We start from the raw sequence: 22,301 nt of genomic DNA, 5'->3' as shown, positions 1-22,301 counted from the left end.
AACATCTCCTTATTTATTTGCTTCTGCACTGAAACACGAATCCTTAGGCTACAGACATCCAGATCCTTTTCCTACTGGCCGTGAAGAACCCTTCTACTCCCACAGGCTCTTTTCCCTCATGTCTGACAGCAGCAAGAACCCGAAAGGCTGGTAAGGATAAAGACCAGGGGTGGGGGCTGTGAATCCAGTCAGCAGTCTGGTTTCCTCATGCCGGTCCCTACCTGCTTCCTTTTTTAGAAAACAAGTATATGTTCCTCAGAAGCCATCACTGTGTCATGACCTGCCTGCCACACACACAGCCCCCTGCCCGTGTGAACCAGGTCACCTAGCCATAGAGCCTAATTAGCGTGAATCTGAGTACAGGAGGGTATATCTGGATCACCCAGGGAAAGACACGAAGCCCTGAGCTGGAAGGGGCTTGAGCAAGGTGAACTAGATGGAAATTCAGGGCTACACCCAATGTTAGCGCTCCAGACCCTTAGGGAGGTCAGGAGAGAGCAAAGATAGCCACAGACAGAGTTTGTAGAGAAGATGGCTCTACTTTCCTTGTGGGCAAGATGGCTACAGATTTAGGACCAGGACCGGAAATGATCTGTGTGGAGGTAGTGAAGAGCTGGCTGGTTGGAGGATAGGCTTCATGGAGACCGTGAGGACGCTGAGTAAGGACAGTTGTATGGTACAATTGGTGTAAGGGGAGTCACCAGGGCTTGGATGGAAGTGAGCGGGGGGTGGGGGAAGCAGCCAGGCTCTGGAAGAGCTTAGCCTGGGTCAGAATCACTGGGGGGCACGAGGGGGGGTGTTAAGGGCTAGCATTGCTACGGGGTGTACTGGCTTGTGACTCTGGGTGAGTCGTTATCATTCTGAGGTTTGGTTTCTTTATCTGTTAAATGGAGATGTTAACACTCATCTTCAAGGACTGTCATGGGACTTCAAAATAATATACGCAAAGTATCTTGTGTTTCATAAAAATGACTCTATAGAAAGGTCTATAAGAAAGCATTGTTTTCCCAAGAAACAGGACTGGGATGGGACTGTCCTGACAGGAGAGGGCATGTGTGCGAAGGAATATTAATCACCCCTCAGCAGCAGAACTTTGGTGGGCCGGTCTCATGTCAGGTAAGGCTGTGCAGCCAGCAAGGACCACCCATTTCAGAGACAAATGAGCAGAGTGGAAGGTGGAGTAGGAAAGAAACCCTGGAGGCAAGTGTTATGGGAGGAGTTGGTGGTGTGGGCAGCCTGGGTCTGACAGTAAGGTCAGAGGAGTCTGCTGAACTGAAAGGTTCTGGCGGGAAGGTTGGAAGGAGGTTTCACTTCCTGTCCTGAGCATTACCTATTCTTCTGCAGAAGTGGAGCAGGCTGGTCTAGGAATGCTGCCTTCCTCCTGGGCCCCATACTCAGGCCCAGGCTACCTGGGGTAAGGCAATGCTCCCACTTCACTTGGGCTTCCAGCTCTTAAGCTCTCCCCACTGGCTTGCTCTGAGGCCTGCCCCTCCCCAGCTCCTGGGCCTTTCTCTCCACACAATAACAGGATGTGATCTTCGAAGGGAGGAAGTGGGGGAGGACTGCTGTGCTGATAGCAGGGAAGGAGGGGGGCGCTTCTGACTCTCCCCTCTCTGGCCCTTCTTTGCTCTGTAGGCCAGCGCCTGCAGTTCCTTTTCCCCAAGCCCCACCCCAAGTTTCTGAGACAAGTAAGGATGAAGGGTCTTCAGGCCCATGGAGGACTGTTGCCTATGGAGAGACATGCCTCGGCCACACCTTTTGCAGGACCTACCTTCTGTGGAGACTTGCTGACCTAGCTTTAGATGCTGGGCTGTTTCCTGGCTGGAGCTGCTGGAGTCTAAGGGGAGGCAGGTGTCTCATTCAGCAGGCTCCATCTGTCCAGTGTCTTCCCAAGTCCACATGAGCATGATTCAGTGCAGTGGGTGATAGAATCAATCAAAAGCCCTTGTCAAATTCTGGTTTGGCTTGGCTTTGTATAGGGCCAGGCTGCAAAAATGGACAGTGAAGTCTTTAGAAAGACAAGGAGCATGGAGTTGAGCTAGGCTGAGCTGGGAGCCAGCACTAGGCCATCGAGTTACTGCCTCTTTAGGCCAGGGCTGTCCTTAGAACTTCCAAAGCAGGGGTTGGGGATTTAGCTCAGTGGTAGAGCGCTTGCCTAGCAAGCGCAAGGCCCTGGGTTCGGTCCCCAGCTCCGAAAAAAAGAAAAGAAAAGAAAAAAAGAACTTCCAAAGCAGATGGAAAGGTTTTAATCTTTCCTGTCCAGTAAGACAGACATTAAACACATACAGTGTTTGAAGGATGACTAACACACCAGGTAACTGACCTTGTCATTTTGTTTAATTTGAATTAACTTAAATGCAAAGGGCCACGTGTAGCCATTGGTTACTGACCAGTAAAGCTTTAGATCTTCCTCCATTGGATCACTGACGACTTGCCAGCTCTTTTGCTGAACCAGACCATGCTGAGTACACAGATCAGTAGAAGCCATGCATTAAGGATTGTCCTAGACACCCCCCAGATAACTGTGTCTCACTTAGTGGTCATGGAAGGTTTCCCAGAGAATGCTAGCTCTAGAGGGACGGGTGGGAGTTTATCAGGGGTGTAGAGAGGAAGTTGGGCAGCAGGTGTGACTGCAGGGTCATCACTGGAAAGAATGGAATGTGCTTTGGAGATTGTAGTCTTTGCTGAGAGGGTCAGTGTACACGGTTGGAAGTGTTGGGCCAGAGAAGCCTTGGAGTCTAGTCACCAGAAATTGGAAGTCCCTTGAGAGCAATGGGAGCCGTAGTGAGGATTGTAAGCAGGTAGGGGGCAGGTCAGAACATGTTTTAGGGACTTTGTAGATAGCCATAGTGGAGAATAGCTGCTGGCAGGGACATAAATAAGGATTCAGAGAGTCCCAGTATCCATAGCACAGGGTGACGGCCCGCTGGACTCAGGGAGCCCCGGCATCCATAGCACAGGGGATGATGACCTCTGGACTCAGGGAGCCCCGGCATCCATAGCACAGGGGATGATGACCTCTGGACTCAGGGAGCCCCGGCATCCATAGCACAGGGGATGGTGGCTGGACCTCTGGAGCCTCAGCTGGACCCCGGCATCCATAGGGGAGGCTGGACTCGGGGAGCCACGGCATCCATAGCACAGGGGATGGACGGCTGGACTCAGGGAGCCCCAGCATCCATAGCACAGGCGATGGTGACCTCTGGACTCAGGGAGCCCCGGCATCCATAGCACAGGGGGTGGATGGCTGGACTCAGGGAGCCCCAGCATCCACAGCACAGGGGATGGACGGCTGGACTCAGGGAGCCCCAGCATCCATAGCACAGGGGATGGTGACCTCTGGACTCAGGGAGCCCCAGCATCCATAGCACAGGTGATGGACGGCTGGACTCAGGGAGCCCCGGCATCCATAGCACAGGGGGTGGATGGCTGGACTCAGGGAGCCCCGGCATCCATAGCACAGGGGATGGACGGCTGGACTCAGGCCGACATGAGCTTTCTGTTATTGTTGAGACCTTGGGTGTGATTGTGAGAAGGCTGTGGACTCTGGAACTTAAAACTGGAACCAACCTCCAAGCAGCTATATTTATTATTATTATTATTATTATTATTATTATTATTACTACTACTACTATGTTTTAAGTCTTATGAGAGTATAATACAGTGACATCATCCTTCCCTTTCTTTTCTCCCTCAACTTCTTTTATTCCCCCTTTATTCTTTTTCAAATTCACGGCCTCTTTTTTCTTTATTACACGTATATTATCAAATACACACACACACACACACACACACACACGTCTAAATACACAGATACAACCGCTCAGTCTATATAATGTTACTTGTATGCCTATCTTCAGGGCTGACAAGCTGGTAATGGCAATCAGTTGGTGTGCTAGTTCCTGGGGAAGACTTGCTTCTTGCTCTCAGCATTCCTTGGGTGCAGGAATTATGCTGTGGATGTGTCCATTCTTGGCTCTTACAATCTTTCTGCCCCTCTTCTGCAGTGATCCCTGAACCTTGGGTGCAGGAATTATGTTGTGGATGCATCTGTTGCAGCTGGGCTCTACTCTACATTTCAATCGGTTGTGGTTTTCTGTGGTGGTCTCCATCCATTGCAAAGCAGAGTTTCCTAGATGAGGGGTGAGGACTATACTTACCTGTGGGTATAAGGACAAATACCTAGAATGTGATTATTCTGGTTCAATAAAGTGGCTGTAGTAGGCTCTCCTCGAAGATTTGTGATTTCACTAGCCCTGAGTAGTTGACTGTGTTTCCAGTTCCTGACATGTACTTCTTGTTAAGCAGGCCTTAATTGCAATGAGGGAACTGTTGGCTCCTGCCAAGGTCTGAGTGTCACTATTATACCCTTAGACTTATCCAGTGATGCTGGTAGTTGTGGTTTGTGGCTGGGTAGGACCAAGCAGCTCTTTATTTATTCCAGTGTACTTTTCCCACACCTTTATTCAAAGGCCATTCTGTAGACAAGCCTGTCCCCCATGGGACAGAGACACCAAGGTGTTAATGGGTCTGTGTGGGCTGACTGAGAAGGATGGGTTTTGGCAGAGTGGACATGGGGCCCCAGGTCCCAAGGTTGGGGAGCTCAGAAAGAGGACAAGTTCTTAGGGGTGCATATCCTCCCAAGAACCCAGGGCAGGGAATGTCCTTCCAGTTTACAGAGGTCAGAGAGGCCAAATGGTTCAGAGAGAAGCTACTGGGGGCCAGTCTCTCGTCCCACCACAAATCAACCATGGTGCTATGATTGCCACAGAGAGTCCCCTGCGGGGAAGCAGAGGGTGGCCAGTATAATTGGAGCTGTGTGTACAGGTTATTTCCTGAGTTCCCTGGTTTGGGAGAGTCCGTGTGTCTTCATTCTTTATTATGTTTCCATTATGCAGATGGGAGCCTGACAATATCATCACCCTACCCCTGCCCACCCCCTTGCCACCCTGTGACAGTCTTCTAAGACCCTTGCCCTTCTGAGAGCTACCAGAGCTATGGGATCAGGCTAGAAAACCTTTTCCCACCCAATGTCTGTGACAACCTGGCCAGCTGAGCCCGGGCAGCTCAGGGTCCTCAGCCCTTCCCAGCTCATGGCTCACCAGCTGCAGCCTGGGACCTTCGGTGCTCCTGGGTCCCAGGCTCTGGGGGGATCTCAAGGGGCTGGGCCTTCTGCCCTCGGGCTGTTCCCACACAGGCTAAGGGAGGTTTGTTTCTCAGTGCTCCGCCCCTCTCTCTAGCAATCCCCTGGGCGCCACGTATTCAATGGGCTATCAGGCTTCTCCATCACTCTCACCCCCCAGTCTGTTACCCCTGAATAGGTGGGATCCAGATAGCTACAGACACTCCCATCCCCAAGCCCCCAACCAATCTCTCTGAGGACTGTCTGAGACCTCACAGCTCTGATATGCTACCTGCCTTACCACGCTGAGAACTGTGAGACTTGCATAGCAGCCAGTCCTATTGTCTACCAATGCCCTGAAGCTGCGGTCTCAGCTGGGCACCTAAACTCCGCTGCCGTGCCTGCCTGATCTGTGCTGCTGCGCTTGGGCCCTGTCAGTCTAGACAGAGTTAACAGTTACAGTCTCCGGTGTTTAGCTCCTGGAGGCATGTGTCTCCTTTCAGGGACTGTATGCTTCTCCTGTCTTTTGGCTTCGGCTGCCGCAGTGACAATGCAAACAGGCCCTGCGCAAGCAGACAGGCCGGCAGGACCAGGCTGTGGCTGCCTGCCTTGCTTATTTGGGTGGGTGGGTGAGTGGGTAGATGGGTGGGTGGTGTTCGGGCTGCTTGCAGGCCCTTCAGGGTCCACATCTGCCGGGTTGGGGCTGTGCCAAAGGCGCTGGTCTGTCCAGTTGCCTGGCTGCATTGCGCTGAGCTGCAGGAAGCTTTGAGCTTGCTGGCAGGCTCCCATGATGCTAATGAGGGCAGTCCCAGGCCAGGGGGAGGGGAGCCTTTGTCCTGCTCTTGTCTTTGCTGAAGAGTCCTCAGAGAGAGACAAGGGGTCCTCCACAGACCCAAGTACACATGATTAGCCTGCCATCACTCATATTGATGGCCCTCAGAGCTCTGGAGCATGGACAGAGATGGGGGAGGGGGGAGAAACAAGCCGGTCCCCGGCAGTCCCTGCGCTTTGCAGTCAGTGTACCTATAGAAACACCTCATGAGTAACACAGAGAACACTGTTCCACGCAGTCCCTTGGCTTTTCTTTCCTTCCCCAGGCTGTGTCTTCGCAATACCAAAGACAGCCTTTGAAGACTCCTTCCCCCAGCCACAGTCCTGGTATCTGATGATTTGTCCCCATGCTTCTTCCTGAATTCCCAGCATCTTTTAAGCCATGTCCTGGGTGACTGGCATTAGCTCCTGTCTATGTCCTGCCTCCCCTCTCTCCTGACAGTGAATCTCTGCAGCTCAGGGCTGAGACCGTGTATTACTGATCTTCAGTGACCCCACCCTGCACAGAGTAGGGTCCTTTTAGGTGCTTACTAAACATCTGAAAACTCTCATCAGTCTCCAGGGAGGGTGATCAATAATAGATCAGTGCTTTAAGGATGTGTGACTGAGGCAAAGGGGTGAATGGTTGGATCATCTTCAAAACAGCTCTCTAAAACCTGGGTCCATAGACTCCCAAACCTGGGTCCATAGACTGCCAAGACCTGGGAGGAGAGCGTTCAAACAGAACACAGACACGAATGGGAAAATTACACACACACACACACACACACACACACACACACACACACACACACACACACACACACACACATATATATATATATATATATATACACATTTTTTTTGAGAATGGGTTTCATTGTGTAACCTTGGCTGTCCTGGAACTCACTATGTAGACCAGGCTGGCCTGCACCACACAGAGATCTGCCTACCTCTGCCTCCTGAGTGCTGGGATTAAAGGTATGTACCACCACCTAGCCTATCATGAGACTTTTGTCACCAATAGATCACCCTGAGATGTTATGATCCTTCCCATCTTGAAACTATGCAATTATCATTATATAGTCATCACCATTATTATTAATGTATTATTATTATTATTATTATTATTATTATTTTGAGATACAGAGAGAATCTTTCTATGTAGCCTAGGCTAGGCTCAAATTTGTAACTCTCCTGCATTGGCTTTCTAAGTGCTGGGATCATGGGTGTATGCTACTAGGTCCAGTTGCCATAACATAACATTTCAATATAGCTTAAGAGTTGTATTTCTGTTTAATTGGTTTTTATTATAATTCTGTTTTTATTTTATATATTTAGGGCATTCATTTAAAAAGACTGCCCAGGAGGCCCATATATACATATATCTACATATCTATCTATATCTACATCTATATATATCTCCTGTATGGATTGGTAGGTTGGGTTTTTCCCTAGTTCCATCTCTAGAGGGAAGGGTCTGAAGACTGTGCTCAGTACCTGTGGCTCCTTCCTTAATTTGGCTATGACTGGAGGGGCTCCAGGTAGGTTCGCCGCTCCGATGCCACCCTTAAGCTGCAGCTTTTAAAAAGTGGTTCATATTACTCAGTGATTCATATTATCTCCCACATGCCAGGGCCAGGGGTAGAATAGTGAACAAGGCATTTTCCTGATAGAAAAATGGAGAATAGTAGGTAAGTTAATTCCAAGAGAATAATGCCAACAAGCAAAAGAAGACTAGAAAAGGAAATGGGTGGGGTTTACAGGACTGAATTTGCAGAGTTTCTATCTATATTAGAGAGCTTTGGCTATTCGATGACCTTAGGGTCAAGACACAAGGGAGATGAGAAGAAAGCTATAGAGACATCTGGGGAAGAGTATCACAGGGAGAGCCCAGGGGGTGCAAAGGTCCTGAGGTCTGAGTGGGCCAGCAGTGGACAGAAGCGGCAGGTGTGGCTAGCGTAGAGGAAGGGGAAACAGGAGACAGGTTAGAGAACCATTGTGAAGAGCAGCCATACCATTCTGGAGACCAGGGCCTTTGTGTTTTGACGACATTACTAATAGGGTCTAATTAAAATTTCTGTCTGCCATGCTGAGACCAGGCTGAATGGAACACCAGCAGAACCAAGGGACCAGGCAGTAGGAAGCCATAAGCTTGCAACAGGGACTTAGAGCATGCACAGAGAGGGAAGGGTCGGTCTGGGTTACGGTTGGGTTAGAAAGAGCCAAGAAGATTGACTGGTGGCTTGATGTGGAGTATTTCAGAGAAGCCGAAGGTGATCCCCAAGGTTTGTCAACTGCAGGGAGGGTGGGGGCGGGGCAGGAATATAAGATCCAGAGGGAGGGGCCGGAGACAAAGATGCATGCTTCTCATAGGCATGCTCCCAGAGACCTACTTCATCCAAACAGGTCACACCTCTTTCTGCCTTCCCCTAAAATGTGACTGTGTGCTTGCTGAGGAATCAACCAATTCATTGATTAGCTGCACCCTCAGGATCAAACCAGCTCTCCAAAGCTCACCAGCTGGTATCACGCGAGCTTGTGGGGAGATGCTTCAGAGTCAAACCTCAGCGGCATTAGAGTTTCTCTGCTTGTTTCCACCCCCAAAGAGCAGAATTGCTTTACTCATTAATTGAATGGCACCACGGAAGGCTCGTAACACTTGCTGCTATCTCTTCTTAATCTTCCAGACTAGATGGTGCACACAACCCACATACCTGCTTTAAGACATCTAGCGAGGTAAGATTAATTTTAATTTCAATATCGTATGTGTGAATGTCTGTATGGATGTGTGCATGTGGGTGGAGGTGCCTGCAGAGGTTAAAACGGATGTCAGATCTCCTGGAGCCAGAGTGACAGGCGTTTGTGAGCCACCTAACGTGGGCGCTAGGAACTAAACTCATGGCTTTCCAATAGTACACACTTCTAACCACGGAGCAATCTTTCCAGCTGCTGCCTCCTCTTTGGGGACATGAGGTCTCACTCTGTAGCTCAGAACAACATAGAATTCACCTTGTGGCCTGAACTTGCAGTGATCCTCCTGTCTCGGTCTCCCAAGTGCTGGACTGTTGCGTATGTTGCTTTGCCCCGCTGGCGGGATGTGGCTTCACTGCTGTGGGTCATCAGCTCTGTCCCATTCCCTCTTGTCCACTCAGTCCCCTAGTGGGCAGCAAGTGTGTGGTGAATAAGTAAACGATTTCACTGGAATCGGGCAGAGAGAGCAACAAGTTGGTGCTGGGGAGAGGGGCAGAGGCCTGGGCCGTACAGAGCCCTGCCTGGAATTAGTTCTCGCTCTCCTAATTGACTGTGTGGCCTTCACTTAGAAACATGCAGGGTCATACTTTCCCCAGCTGGGAAACGAGGAGCAGGAGGTGCCTCCTTCAGGGTGAGCCTGTGGCCAGGCCCGGCTTGGTTCATTGCTGGCCTGGAGCCCTGATGGGCAGCAGAGCTGTGCAGAAGCCACTGTGCGGAAGAGACTTGGCAGGAGGTCCCAGCCTTGCCCCCTCCATACCTTCTTGGCTGGGTGAGGAGGCAGCAGGAGGACTTGATTGATCTTCTCTTCTAGGGGGCCCTTACCATAAATCTCCCTGGCCCACTGGGGTCTCCTAGGATTCGGGAGCAACAGGCAGTGCATTCCCTGGCTCTGTGGGCTCCAGGCTAGTACCTTTGCCTCTTTCAGTTCCTCACTCTGAGTCCACATGTGAGGCCAAATGCTTGTCTGCCCTGATCATAGCACCATTTAAGTACCAGAAGGCCTCTGTCCAGGGAGGCACCAGTCTTTCTCCAAGTCTGACCTTGAGATCACATGGCACAGCTTTGAGCAGACCTGCCCCAGGCTCCTAGAGAGTCAGGACTCCTTAATCCTATTGTACCATGGACTCCTTGTGTGACGCCTACAGCTTCGTTTCTTTTACAAATTGTTATTATTATTGTGTGGTATGTGTGTGAGCATATCACTGTGCACACATGGAGGTCAAAGGTCAACTTCGTGGAGTCGGTTCTCTCCTCCTATCTTTATGCGGTGTGATGGTTTGTATATGCTGGGCCCAGGGAGTGGCACTATTAGAAGATGTGACCCTGTGTGTCACTGTGGGTGTGGGCTTCAAGACCCTCATCCTAGCTTCCTGGAGGCCAGTATTCTGCTAGCAGCCTTCAGATGAAGGTGTCGAACTCTCAGCTCCTCCTGCACCATGCCTGCCTGGATGCTGCCCTGCTCCCACCTTGATGATAATGGACTGAACCTCTGAACCTGTAAGCCAGCCCCAATTAAATGGTGTCCTTATAAGAGTTGCCTTGGTCATGGTGTCTGTTCATAACAGTAAAACCCTAACTAGGACATGTGGGTTCCAGGGATGGAGGTCGTCATCAGGGCTTGCAAAGCAAGTACACCACCCAAGGAGACATCTTGCTGGCCCCCTGTGGACTCTTTGTCATCGAAATGTTTTTAGAAACATACAGTGAAATGTACACAGCCCTGGACAGCAAGCCAATTGTATAAACACATGGTTATTAAACTACTAAAGGTATGTTTGTGATCAGGTAATTTAAGTGTGTCTTCATACTGTACCTGGATGGATCTGTGGAAGCCTCATGACCACTATGGTTACTTTATGATTGCATGGATAATATGCATGCAATTATTAAGTAGTTAATAAGCAGTTTTGGGGTGAAAGGAAAGCATTAGAGGTCCATGCTTTACAATTTTTACTCATAATGGAAGGAACTTGCAAATTTCACTTACAGGTTAGTAAGAAACAGATGCACTATGAGTGAATGAAATTTTATGAGTGGAGAGGGGCCTCCACATCCCCCCAAACATCCCTCTGCAAGTACCCTTAAGAGTGACCTGATCTTTTGCCTTCCCTGGAATTCCTACTGGGATAGTTCTGCTCCCTTTCTGGAACACACTTTCCTAGGGTGGGACGGCTCCGAGGACTCTCACTAGGGATGAGTCAGTGCCTGCCCCAGGTGAGGGAACAACAAAGGGGCCACCCAGAGCTAATCACTTTATCTGTCCACTCTACTCTTTGCCAGGCTAGGCGCGCGCATGTGTGTGTATGTGCGCGCGCGCGTGTGTGCGTGTCTGTCCTTGGAGGTGATCAGTATTAAATTTACATGACAATTTGTGAGAATAGTTGTGTATAGAGTAGAGAAGGCTTGGGGTGGGGGGGGTGAAGGGAAGTCAAAGAAATCTTCTTGGAGAAAGGGGCCTTTAAAGCAGAACTGGGAAGATCCCTTTTGTAGGAGAGATTTGAAGAGAACACCCCAGGCAGAGGGCTATAATGGAGTAGGGATCATGCCCTGAAATTGGGGACCTTGGGCTGAAGAGGAGGGCTGATTGTTCTGCCCCTCAGGCACCTGGGGGAGGAGTTTAAACATTATTTTAGGGACCAGCAGTAGCCCAAGGACAGCCTCCAGGAAATTGTAGGCTTGCAGCAAAGTTTAACAGGGAGGATGTTACAAGAATATGCACGTGAGGAGGGCTTTTACCTTAGTCTGAACACCCACCTGGAGGGTCGGGGATGTATGCAGCTCAGTGGTTAGGGTGCTTGCTTAGTGTGTGTAATAGGCCCCATAGATTTGAGTCTTAGTACCACAGGGAGGAAACAACAACATGAAAGAAATTAAACACCCTTCTTGAATATGTCACCCAGGCTTTTCACAGCCTGAGCTCTCTGGCTGCATGGCCTCCCCCATCATAACTTTCTGTGCAGCTGACAACCTGTCTTGGCTAACTTCCCCTCAGCATTGCTAGCAGGAAGCCTTCCTTAATGATTCAGTCATCTTCGTTACATCGGAGCTCTGGGTACAACATACATCATGCTTGCATCACCACTGACTGGTTATATGTCAGTGTTTATTTTTCCCTCCCTGTAACCCACCTGTGAAACAAGGCGGGAGTTGAGCTGCTGGAGAGAAGGAAGCTCTTGAGTCTTCAGAGTGGGGCCTGCATCCCAGCCTGGGATTGGAGCCACACAGTGCCACCTCCTGGCAGTAGGTAGAATAGCAGGCAAGATATTGTGGGGAGGGATGGATGAATGGATGGGGGTTGGGGGGCGGGGACGGGGACGGGGACGGGGGAGGAATCTTGAGTGAGGATAAGTACACCAGTTCTAGTCTGGAGGAAGGTTCGACTAGGGGACAGATGACTCTAGATGGGAGCTGGGGAGACCGACTGTGGATAGAACAGCTGCCTGAGATGAGGAACCAGGGTACAGCCTCGAGGTCTGGTGAACCAGGGTACAGCCTCGAGGTCTGGTGAGACCCATCCAAACTTTGGGATCCAGCCAGACAACAGCGGACCCCTTTGTTTATTAGGTTAGGGAGACAAGCCTCTCCTGTGTTAAAACTTCCAGGGATCAGGGGCCCAGTCTTAAAGCCAAGTGTCCACCCATCCCTCCTCCTCCCTGCTTTCCGGAACAACTTGTTTTTGCTTTAAAGCCTGGGACTTTGACCTGAGAGCTGTTTTCTCCCCCTGGTCACCTTGTGTCCTTCCTGCTCATCCTCCTCCCTTACTGTGCTCAGAGTATAGTTCTGGAAGTCTCTGCTTTCCTTTGGGGATGTAGGGAAGTTGGGGATGCTTGGGGAAAAAGACTGTGGTGGCAGAGGCTGGGGAATTCCCTGAGGGAATGAACTAGTGAGTGGTACCACCAGAGGAGCCCCTCTCTGTACACTTCTCTCTTAGACTCCACATTTGGCTACTGGAGTATCCCAAGGTTCACTTTCCTGCCTCATTCTGCCTCCTTTTTTAAAATACCTGTATGTTGGGCCTGTATTTGAAACACACACAGACACACAGACACAGATACAGACACACACAGAGATACACACAGATACACACACACACACACAGATACACACATACAGACACACACACACACACACACACAAACACACACACACACACACACACTGCATCCTGAGGAACCTGCGTGTCCTACCTTAAGGCATTGCCACCCACCCCGTTGCCTAAGTCAGAAACTTAACCCGAGAGAGTTTCCTAGTAGGCAGAAGCTAGTCACTTGTCCTGAAACCACACCCTGATTTTTCTACCTCCCAAGCACTGATCAAAGCCTTCTCTAATGCAGCCCAGTCAGTGGCTGTGTGTCTCCCAAGTCTCCCTCTCCCACCTCTGGGGACCTTTTCTTTTTCTCAAATGGAGAAAATGTTTTCCTGAACTCGACAAGGAAGGCATGGTGGATATTTGCTAATTCTGCTCCATTCCTTTCATTCCAGCCAGTGTTTTCCTGGCTGTTCATTAACACCCACCAAGCCTGCTCCCCAGTGCTCCTGAAGATCCTCAGCCCACGGTAAGAACAGGTTAGCCATGTAGAGTTAGGCATGAAGAGTTTCCCTGCAGTCCCCTGGGGAATGGTCACAGGCTCACCGCACATGTATGAATGTAGGTATGCAGACATGCACACAGAGAAAGCAGCCTCTCGCCTGCCTTGTTTTTGTTTTTCCTTTGGACGGGAACTAGGACCTGGTGGCAAGTGGGACTCTTGACAAACTATGCAGTGGAAACCCTCACAAGTGTAGTCCCAGCACCACCCGCAGTACCTTGGCTGGTGTTTAATGTCACAGCCACCCATTCTTAGCCACCTTATTTCCTAAACCTGGTCAAGCCAGGTTGATATGGGCTTCTTTGGAACATGAACTTAGTCTTGCTGGACCTGGATCACAGGCTCCATGTTCTGTACTCAGGGACAGATGGGCATGATGACTGTGCCCTGGGGCTTTCTAAAGGCATCTGGGTACTTGCCTGGAGCCAAGACAGCTTGAGATCTCTTACCTGAGTATGCACTGGAAACGGCTGAGTGCAATGTCCTTTGAGGAATTCATGCAAGCAACAGGGACTGCCAAAAAATCCTTTCCCCTCCTTTTCTTAGGAAAGGGGTCTAGTCTGCCCTCACATCTCAACTCCTATATTCTGGGGTAGTTGGGGCAAGGAGGCCCACCATGGCCTTAAGCCCTAGACTTCAGGAGGGACTTGGCTCATTCTTAGTGTCTGGAAGGTCAGGCAGATGCTGTGTGTCTTGCTGAGTGGGATGTGTGCTTCTGCAAGGTCTGGCCCTGTGGTGTCAATTTGTGGGGGACAGATGAGCTTCTCCTGGCTACTCCTGTCTGTAGACTGGGCCTGGGCATTTGAAAGACTCAGGGGATGAACAGAACAAAGGAAGAATGCCAAGACACACACGCATGAAGTAAGCATGCACACATGTACACAGAGGAAGCAGGCTCGGGGCTCCCGCCTGCTTTGGATGCTCCAGGGAACCTCTGGTTGGAATGAAAGGAACGAGGTGGAATTAGCAAATACCCAGTATGCCTTCCTTGTCAGTTTAAAGCAGGGTGCAGGAAACCAAGGCCACATCTCCATTTGAGAAAGTGAAAAGGTCATCAGAGGTAGGAGACGTAAGGGAGGTGGATCTGAAGGCAGATGTTGAGACTTCTGACCAAGTCAAATCTTGTCTGAGGCCTGTCAGGTTATCAGGGACTGTGGGGACCGAGGGGGGTGTTGAACTGGGCTATGAGGAAGGTATAGGGAACCACTAGACTGGTCAAGACTGGGGACTGTGAAGTGAGTCTGTGTCTCAGGTGAGGTGGGGTCCCAGGGTCTGGCTTGGTGGGTCAGAAGCAGGTGAGAAGAGGGCAGAATATAGGGAAAGCGGACAGTTGATCCTTCCCTGAGTCTTTTGCCCACAGATGTTTTCCTCTGGCTCTCTGAGCCAGCCAGCGCTAGTCTCAATCCTACTGTCAGTCTTCCAAGAAGCCCCACCCACTGGGCCCATTCCAGGCAGGGCTGAAAATGTGTCACACCTTTCCCTGGGAGCCCAGCCCCACTGCCAGGAAAGGCGAGCTCAGAAGAAGACCTCTGAGGCATCGTGAGTGTTGGAGGAGGCTGGGACTTCCCCCTTATTTCCCCAGGTCTAGGGCCCAACTCCTTAACTGGTTTCTAAGAGGGTCCCTTAAATGCCAGTTTGTCAGACTGGGCATCAGCCAGGCCTGGCAGCTCATTTCCATGGGAGGAAGGGCAGTTTCTCGTCACCAGTCTGCCAGTCCTTCCCCGCCCCCCTCCACGTCTGCCTCACCTAACCGGAGCCTCTCCTGTAGAGCCAGACTGTTCTCCAGCTGATCTCATACAAACACTCCAGACCTCCAGCGGCTCCAGGAGTCAAAACACCAGCGGCGGACCAAGGCTCTACAGCTGCCTGCAGCCATGTTGGCCCTCAATCTGCTCGCGCTGGGTCTGCTCGCCGAAGTGGCACCTGCCAGCTGTCAACAAGGTAGCACAGGACAAGGGTACCTGGGCTGCAGGGAAGGGAGGGCAGGGGCATGGGCTGCAGGGAGGAGAGGGCAGGGGCATGGGCTGCAGGGAGGAGAGGGCTGGTTGGAAAACAGTGGCCGAGGTAGGATGGGATGGTGGCCTGCGATACCGTGTTTTGGAGGGGGAACAGCACACTGGGCCACAATCCTCTTAGGTTCTGTGGTTGATTTGTTTTCCTTCAGTGAGAGGTGGGAGAGCAGGGAGCATGTTGGCTCTGGGGCTTAGAGGAGGAACAGCAGTTGAGATCCAAACCTCTGGGTCCTGAGGGCAAGGGCTAGAGACAGAGGCTGGGAATGGTCGCGGTGTACCCTCAAATGCTTGCTTGGGGGTCAGGTTGGGGGGTGGGGTAAGATTTAAGGCATGAGCTACTGGACCACCGGATGATCTAAGTCCTCTTTCTCACTTTCTCCAGAGTAGTCCCACCATGGGTGTAGTCTTCACCAAGCTCTGTCTTGCTGTGTGACCATGGGGGAAATTCCTGACCCACTCCGAGTCTTAGGTTTTTTTTGCCTTTGTTTTTCTAATCCATTCTCAGTAAATCTTCTCATCCTCTCAGAGCTGGGAAGGGACATATTCATAACATTGACCCTTGCAGAGCAATCATGTGCATCTTCTACTAGGGGTTGCTAACATGGGGCTGCCATGGCTACGGCCCAGAGTTCCGTGATCCTTTCTTTCACTAACACCCATCACGTCACCCGTAGAGACAGCGCTAAGGATAATCAAGCCATTCCTGCGGCAGATGAGGTGAACTCCAAGAAGGACTTTGGGGTGGGTCTTTTGAGGCCCAGCCTCTCATAATATAGGGTGGCTCCCGTCATACAGTCTTGTTTGAAGGCAGGATTCCCCCCAACTCTCCTGTTGTTCTCTCTTTCCTCCTGAGAGAACACGATACCTTTCAGCTCAGGGTATCTTGCCTTTGGAGAGAGAGATCTTAGGTCTAATGGGGGAAAAGGGTTTTCTTGGTGCTGTCAGTGGCCCGAGGAGAACTCCTGGGAAGTTTTACGGGTTGGAGTTGACATCAAGGATGAAAAAGTAGAAGGGGTACACGGCTAGACCTTAAGCTGGTTGCTGACCTTTGTGCCTTCCCACCCTGTTGGGGAGGATAAAGGGGCTCCAATCTAGAACCCAACATCTTAACTCTCTTACCTCTCCACACCCCAGCTGAGCAGCCAGTGCTGGGCAGCTCTGGCCAGATCTCACCCCTCTTAATCCTCCCAGAGAAGCTTTATGTTCTAGAACTGGATCTTCCAGATGCCAGCCTTGGCCTAGCAGCTCTGGGCCAGCAGGGAGGGAGGAACAGCCACTCCCAGCTGACTGACAGGGAGGCCTAGGCCAGCCATTGGAGCTGCCCTTTGGTCCCTGTTTTCTTGTACTTCCTAGGGGGCCCTGCATGTGACTGTTGGGGGTGTGAGCAAGGCGGCGGCTCTGGGAGCCTGAACTCAGGAAAACTCTGAGGCACGTTCGTTCCCTTTTTGGCTGCTCAGGTTTTTCCTCAAACTTCAGTAGGCTCTGAGGCCCCATCCTTCCCTCATACTCAGAAGAATGGACAGGCCTTATGTCTATTCTGGTCACTCAGATGTCTCCCTGGGCTCTACAGAGTGTCCAGAATGCTCTGTGCCTACAGATCCTCTTCCTCTTCCAGGTCTAGGGAACCTTCAGCCCTGGATGCAAGGCCTCATTGCTGTCGCTGTGTTCTTGGTCCTTGTTGCAATCGCCTTCGCTGTCAACCACTTCTGGTGCCAGGAAGAGCCGTACGTGTGAGGGCCCTGGGCTGGGCAGCCCCTAGTGGTCAAGGTGGCCCTCAAACCTTCACTTTTACTCTAGTAGGGGTGACCTCAGGAGTTCTCATCAAAGTCTTGTTGCTGTGAGGAAGGGAAACCAGGGCTCAGGGTCCCAGGAAGAACTGGTGACAGTCAGCTTGGAGCCTTTCTGGTTCCCAGGTCTTTACTGTATTGGCCTCACAGCTCTCTCATCTCCTTCTGCACCCTGCCTCCAGCAGGAATGTGGGAGAAAAGTCTTCTCTCCTAGGTGTCTCAATTTTTGTTTTTTATTTCTATCCATGGAGTTGGGATGGGGGCCTGGCCTTCCTTTTGCAACAGAAGGCCCCATCCTTTTGGAGGGTCAGCTACATATGGTGCAGAGGGCTTCATAAGCTCACAGACACAGCGTAGTCCAAGTCAAGTGCTGATGAAGGAAAGAGTACAGGACACTGACTGAGGTAGTTTGGGGGCTGGGAGGGGTTAACTTGTATGACTTCATTGATTATACAGTCACCCCAAAACCTGACATACAGGAAGTCAGTCAGAAAATAGGGTGGTGCAGGAAACTACACCTGAGTTCCAAGTTTGGGACCTGACACCAAGGTCAGCAGCCAGTCATGAATGCACCAAGATCAAGAGCCCCACTGGGTAAAGCTACATCGGCCTTAGGGGATCTTTTCCCAGATGTCATTAAGGTAGCCTGGCATCCAGGGGTCTAGCATCCCTGTACAGCATTCAGAGTATGTACAAGAAGCTCTGGGGTAGAGAAGGACAGGCAGTTCCAGTGTGAGGCTGGTGAGGTCAGTAGGACCTGCGTCAGGCAGTACCAATGACCTAGGCTGGAGGCCTTACTTCAATGCAGCTGAATTCAGTGGATGAGATGCTTTTAACAGCGTTAAGTCCTTCATGCTCCATGTGAGCGTGTGAGCGTGTGGTACGTGAAGTCAGCAAGCTTAGAGACACATGAGGAGGCTGATTATGAGGCTTGATGAGGGGACAGAGGCAGTTTGGAAAAGGGACAGGTCTCAGAGCTGCTTGGGAGGGAGCCGGGAGTCGATGGAGGGAGGCAGAAGGGAGCCCTGAGGAAGGACAGGGACAACTCTAGAAGACTCCCTAAGGCAGCGGACACCAAGAACAAGCTGAAATGACTTGGGTGGGACATGTCTCTAGTGTGACATGCTTGTGGGATGTCTAAGGACAGCTGAGCAGGTATAAGGGACCCACACAAAAGCAGTTTTGGGGATGGGAAGGCATTTCTGTTAGCTCTGTTTCTGCCTTTGGTGACCACCAGCCATGTGTAACTTGGGATGTACTCTGAGTCCTGCTGGGTCTGTGATGGGGCTGAGGGTGTGTGTGTGGCATGAGTGGAAAGAGACCTGGGACTTAGGACAAGCATCTACAAATGCCTGTGTTCCCCATTTTCCTTTTGGGTCAGGTAGGAGGGTTGTGAGGCCTGAGGAGGAGGCTAAAGCTGGTGTCTACGGGGCCCAGAGGCAGAGGTGCTTTCTGAGCTGGGGGTGGTGCTCTCTGCCTGCACCTTGAGAACCAGGTCCCAGAACAGTGTTCCTGGATGGGATGGAGTAGACAGTCATTGGTGAGCCCTGCTGATAAGCTTCTTCTCCAGGGAGCCTGGGAGCACGATGGTGATCACTGGAAACAAGGCCGATGGGGTTCTGGTGGGAATGGATGGCAGATACTCTTCAATGGCATCTGGTTTTAGGTGAGAGGCTACTGGGGGAGATGGGAAAGGTGGGGATCCAAGGGGAAGGGCTGATGAAGAAAAGGACTAGCGAAGGGAAGAGGACTCTGTGAGGACTATGATGCTCCATGGGAAGACAGAAGGCTCCATCGGGGAGGTAGTGGGTGTCATGGGGGAGAGGGGGATTGATGCTGAAAGAGGGAGTCAGTGAAAGGGATCTGTGAAAAGAGTTCTCGATGGGAAGGCTCAATGGAGGCTCAGTGGGAAACTGAGTAAGGAGGGACAGGGGATTTGGGTGAGGTTGTTTCTAAGGAACATCCAGTCCAGGCACAGAGGTCCAGATATATTTAGGGGAGGCCTCTCCTCTCCCCGCCCGGCTCAGATGCTAATTCTGGAGGGAAGGCTGATGCAGGATGGTGAAGGCAGGGTGGGGGTGGGAGGTGGGGACATGGGGGGGGGGGAGGGTGGGGTTGGGGTGGTGCTTGCGGTGGTGCGGGAGGGAGGGGGAGAATGCAAATGGGAAGCCGATGACCCAGTAAGCCTTACCTCCTTTTTCAGGTCCAGCGAGCACAAGAATGCCTTCGAGAATGTTCTGGAGGAAGAGGGCAGGGTCCGCAGCACACCCATGTGACCAACTCCTCTACCGCCCTAGTCCCCAGGCTACAGGGAATGTAGAGTTGATGCCTACCATCTCACCCAGGCACTGCTCTACCGGAATCTACTGAAACAAGCTGACCTCTCACCTCTCTTGAATCACAGCCATCTCAGGCTAGGACTCAGACCAAGCTGAGCACAGCATATGCTGTGGCCCTGGGGTTCCCTGGGGTCTTCCAGCCAGTTCTGAGGAGCCTTGCAAAGAGATGCCTGGCTCAGCTCCCCCCCCCTGCTCCTCCTGCAACTATGGAAGTGGCTCTTATTTCTGTGAAATAAAGACTTTTTATACTTCTGGGGTGGAGACTCTGACCCAGCTTCCAGGCTTTAAGCAGGGCCTCATGCACCCATGTCTTTTCAATTATAATAACTACTTTAGGATCCATTGCCATGGTGAACCCAGAAGCTCTGGACCCATAAGGGAGCTAGGGACTTAGGAACACAGTTGGAGAGGCTGTGTCAAGGTGGGAATAAGAGAGAGCTTGTCTTCTCTGGTGTCTGGGTATGTATGGGGAACTCCTTATGGGTGTGGACATTCCTGGGAGAATTGAATTCATCCTTGCCTGTTGGTGGCCCTCGATTGTCAAACTAAACCCTTTCTTGGCCTAAGCAGGCAAAGATCTTCCCAGGAGAGGAAGACCCTGATGAGAGCTGGGCATCCTGACATCCCTAGCCCTGGTCGATTTCAAAATGTCTTCCATGTGTGGGGGGCAGGATGCGGTCAGAGACCTGTGTGGGCTTAGGAGCTTTTACACAGCCCTTGTGCAAGGCTGGGCCCTTCTGCAAGAACACCCCTCCCACAGCTCTTCACAGACCTTCCGGATTTTTCCTATACAACAATCCACCCACTCTGCTCAGCTCTCTCCCCTTCCCAGGGCTCCAGAGTGATGGGCTATCACATGTGATCTGGTGGGAAAGAAAGCTGGGACTGAGACCGAGGAAGCCCAAATTTGTGTTCTCAGTCTTCTGTCAGCCTACTGTGTGACCTTGGGAGAGCTACTGTCACTCCAAGCTCCATGATCCTGTGTAGAGAATTTGGTTAGTCTCTGGCAGAGCTGAATAGAACCCAGTCCTCACTAGTATCTGACTCTCAGCCCTGAGTGAGATGAGAATCAGGGAACCTGGTCTGGCAGAGGAGAGAAGACTCAAGCACCTGCCCAATCAGGCTCCTCCACCATGTCCGTGTGTCTCACTGAATGGCATCTGTCTTTCTGTAGTACAAATCCCAAACAGACTCATTTCCAGATCCAGGGGCCTGTGTGGAGAGGGTGGCCAGAGCCTCCTTGTTTCCAGATGTTTTCTCTGCCACTTGTCTCACCATTTCACAGCGCACTTGCTTCAGGGTCACAGGGATTACTTTGTGGTCTAAGGCTTGCCTGAATGCCTCAAGGAGTAACCACAGATCGTCTCCCCGGGGTTTAAGAGCCAGCCTGCAGCAGAAGTAGAGCTATGAACAGAAAATGACTAGTGCTTCTGTTCCAGGTTTCCCCATCTTGCTGTGTGATCTAGAGCAAGTCTTCCCCTCTCTGGTCTTTAGCTTTACGAACACTGATCTTTGTCCCTGTGGGTTTTTGTTTGTTTGTTTGTTTGTTTTCTGTAACTCATGCCATCTCACCCATGTCTGCCAGTTTGAGGTGTGAGTACTATTCTTTTCCCTTTCCCCCTATCCTTTTGAAATTATTCCTTGATTAAAACAGAAAGCAAAGCCAGGGACCAGCCAGCTCGGTTCTTTTCCTCACTGAAGGAGAAACAGAAGGTAGTAGAGGCTAGGTCTGGACTAAGGCACAAATATTCCCTTTCTTTGGGGCAGCCAGACCTGATCTCCTTGTGGGTGGCCACATTCCTTCCCACCCCTGCTCTCCAGTTGTTCCTGGGAAGTATAGGTAGGTTCAAATCCTCCCCCATCCCCGCCCAAGTTTGCCAGGGCCAGGACAGAACCACCTGTGAGGTGTTGCCGGGAGAGATCTGCTTCTTCTGAAGCTAATCCTGTCCCCCAGCAACTGCGGAGATGCCCTGTCAGGCTCTTAGAGCCTCCGGTGCCTGCCTCTGCAGGGGCTAGACTGATACTGACCTACAGCTCTCCTCCCCCACTCGCGTTCCCACCCTGACCAGCGGCTGGGAGTAAGGAGCGCCCGCCCCAGAACCGCCAAGACCCTCGTCCTTATCACCAGTTCCCACCTGCCGGACTGGTCGGATCAGGAGGACAGGAGGCTGGGCCGGGGCCAGGCCGCTGCTTAATGACCCTCGCGGGGCCTAATCTCAGACTGTCAGCCGCACGGTGGCTCGGGCCGGCTCCTGGAGGAGACTGATAACGCACCAGCTGGGCCCCCCACCATCTACTGGGCCGCATCAAGGGTCCCTAGGGGCGGCCTTTGGGGGCCTGGGGCGGAGCTGAAGGTGAGCGCCCCACCTCCGCTGGGGAGGGGACCCGTAGCTCTCGAGTGACCAGGGGCGGGGCCGCACGGATTCACACCCCTGCTCACGCCCCATTCTTCGGTTTCAACGTAGGACCTCTAGGCCGTCCAGTTTCTCTTTGTCTCTTTCTTAGCCTCTTAGGATATTTTGGTTTCTGTCCTCTGTATCCAGCCCAGTCTCCCCTCTGCTCCCGCTCCACCCAAGCTTTTTCCTGCCGCTGTCTTCTTCCCTTGTGTCTTCTGCTTCTAGCCGATTTTTACCCAGTTCTCCTTACCTCCAAGCTTCCTTAAGGTCTATGCTTGGCTCGCAGGTCTTACACACCGGCTGGAAGCTTTCACTTCCTTGTGTCACCTCATCTCTGGCTGGTTCCTACCACTGGCTCTGTGCCAGTGCACACGGGTCTGGAACAAGCGAATTTCCCTGCTGTTTGGGACAGTCTAGCTCATTTTCTGATTCCTGGAATAGCACTTGTAACCTTTTCCCTATTCGGTCCCAAACGTGTGGATTTCACAGGGT

The 22,301-nt window shown here is 51.6% G+C and overlaps 1 protein-coding gene across 1 annotated transcript; it reads left to right on the top strand.

Annotated features, from left to right (window-relative positions):
- Nucleotides 1-7,747: 7,747 nt before the first annotated feature.
- On the top strand, nucleotides 7,748-19,669 carry Pdzk1ip1 (PDZK1 interacting protein 1). Its single transcript, XM_032889372.1, is given in 6 exon segments — nucleotides 7,748-7,882; nucleotides 14,893-15,103; nucleotides 15,106-15,216; nucleotides 16,903-17,011; nucleotides 18,645-18,740; nucleotides 19,278-19,669. Coding segments are annotated over 6 exon segments (735 nt in total). The 3' UTR covers nucleotides 19,351-19,669.
- Nucleotides 19,670-22,301: the final 2,632 nt, after the last annotated feature.

Source organism: Rattus rattus, chromosome 1 (assembly GCF_011064425.1).
Source record: "Rattus rattus isolate New Zealand chromosome 1, Rrattus_CSIRO_v1, whole genome shotgun sequence".
In the NCBI taxonomy this organism is placed as follows: Eukaryota; Metazoa; Chordata; class Mammalia; order Rodentia; family Muridae; genus Rattus; species Rattus rattus.
Note: the sequence above shows the minus strand (reverse complement) of the source record. Positions and strands in the feature narration are given on the sequence as shown.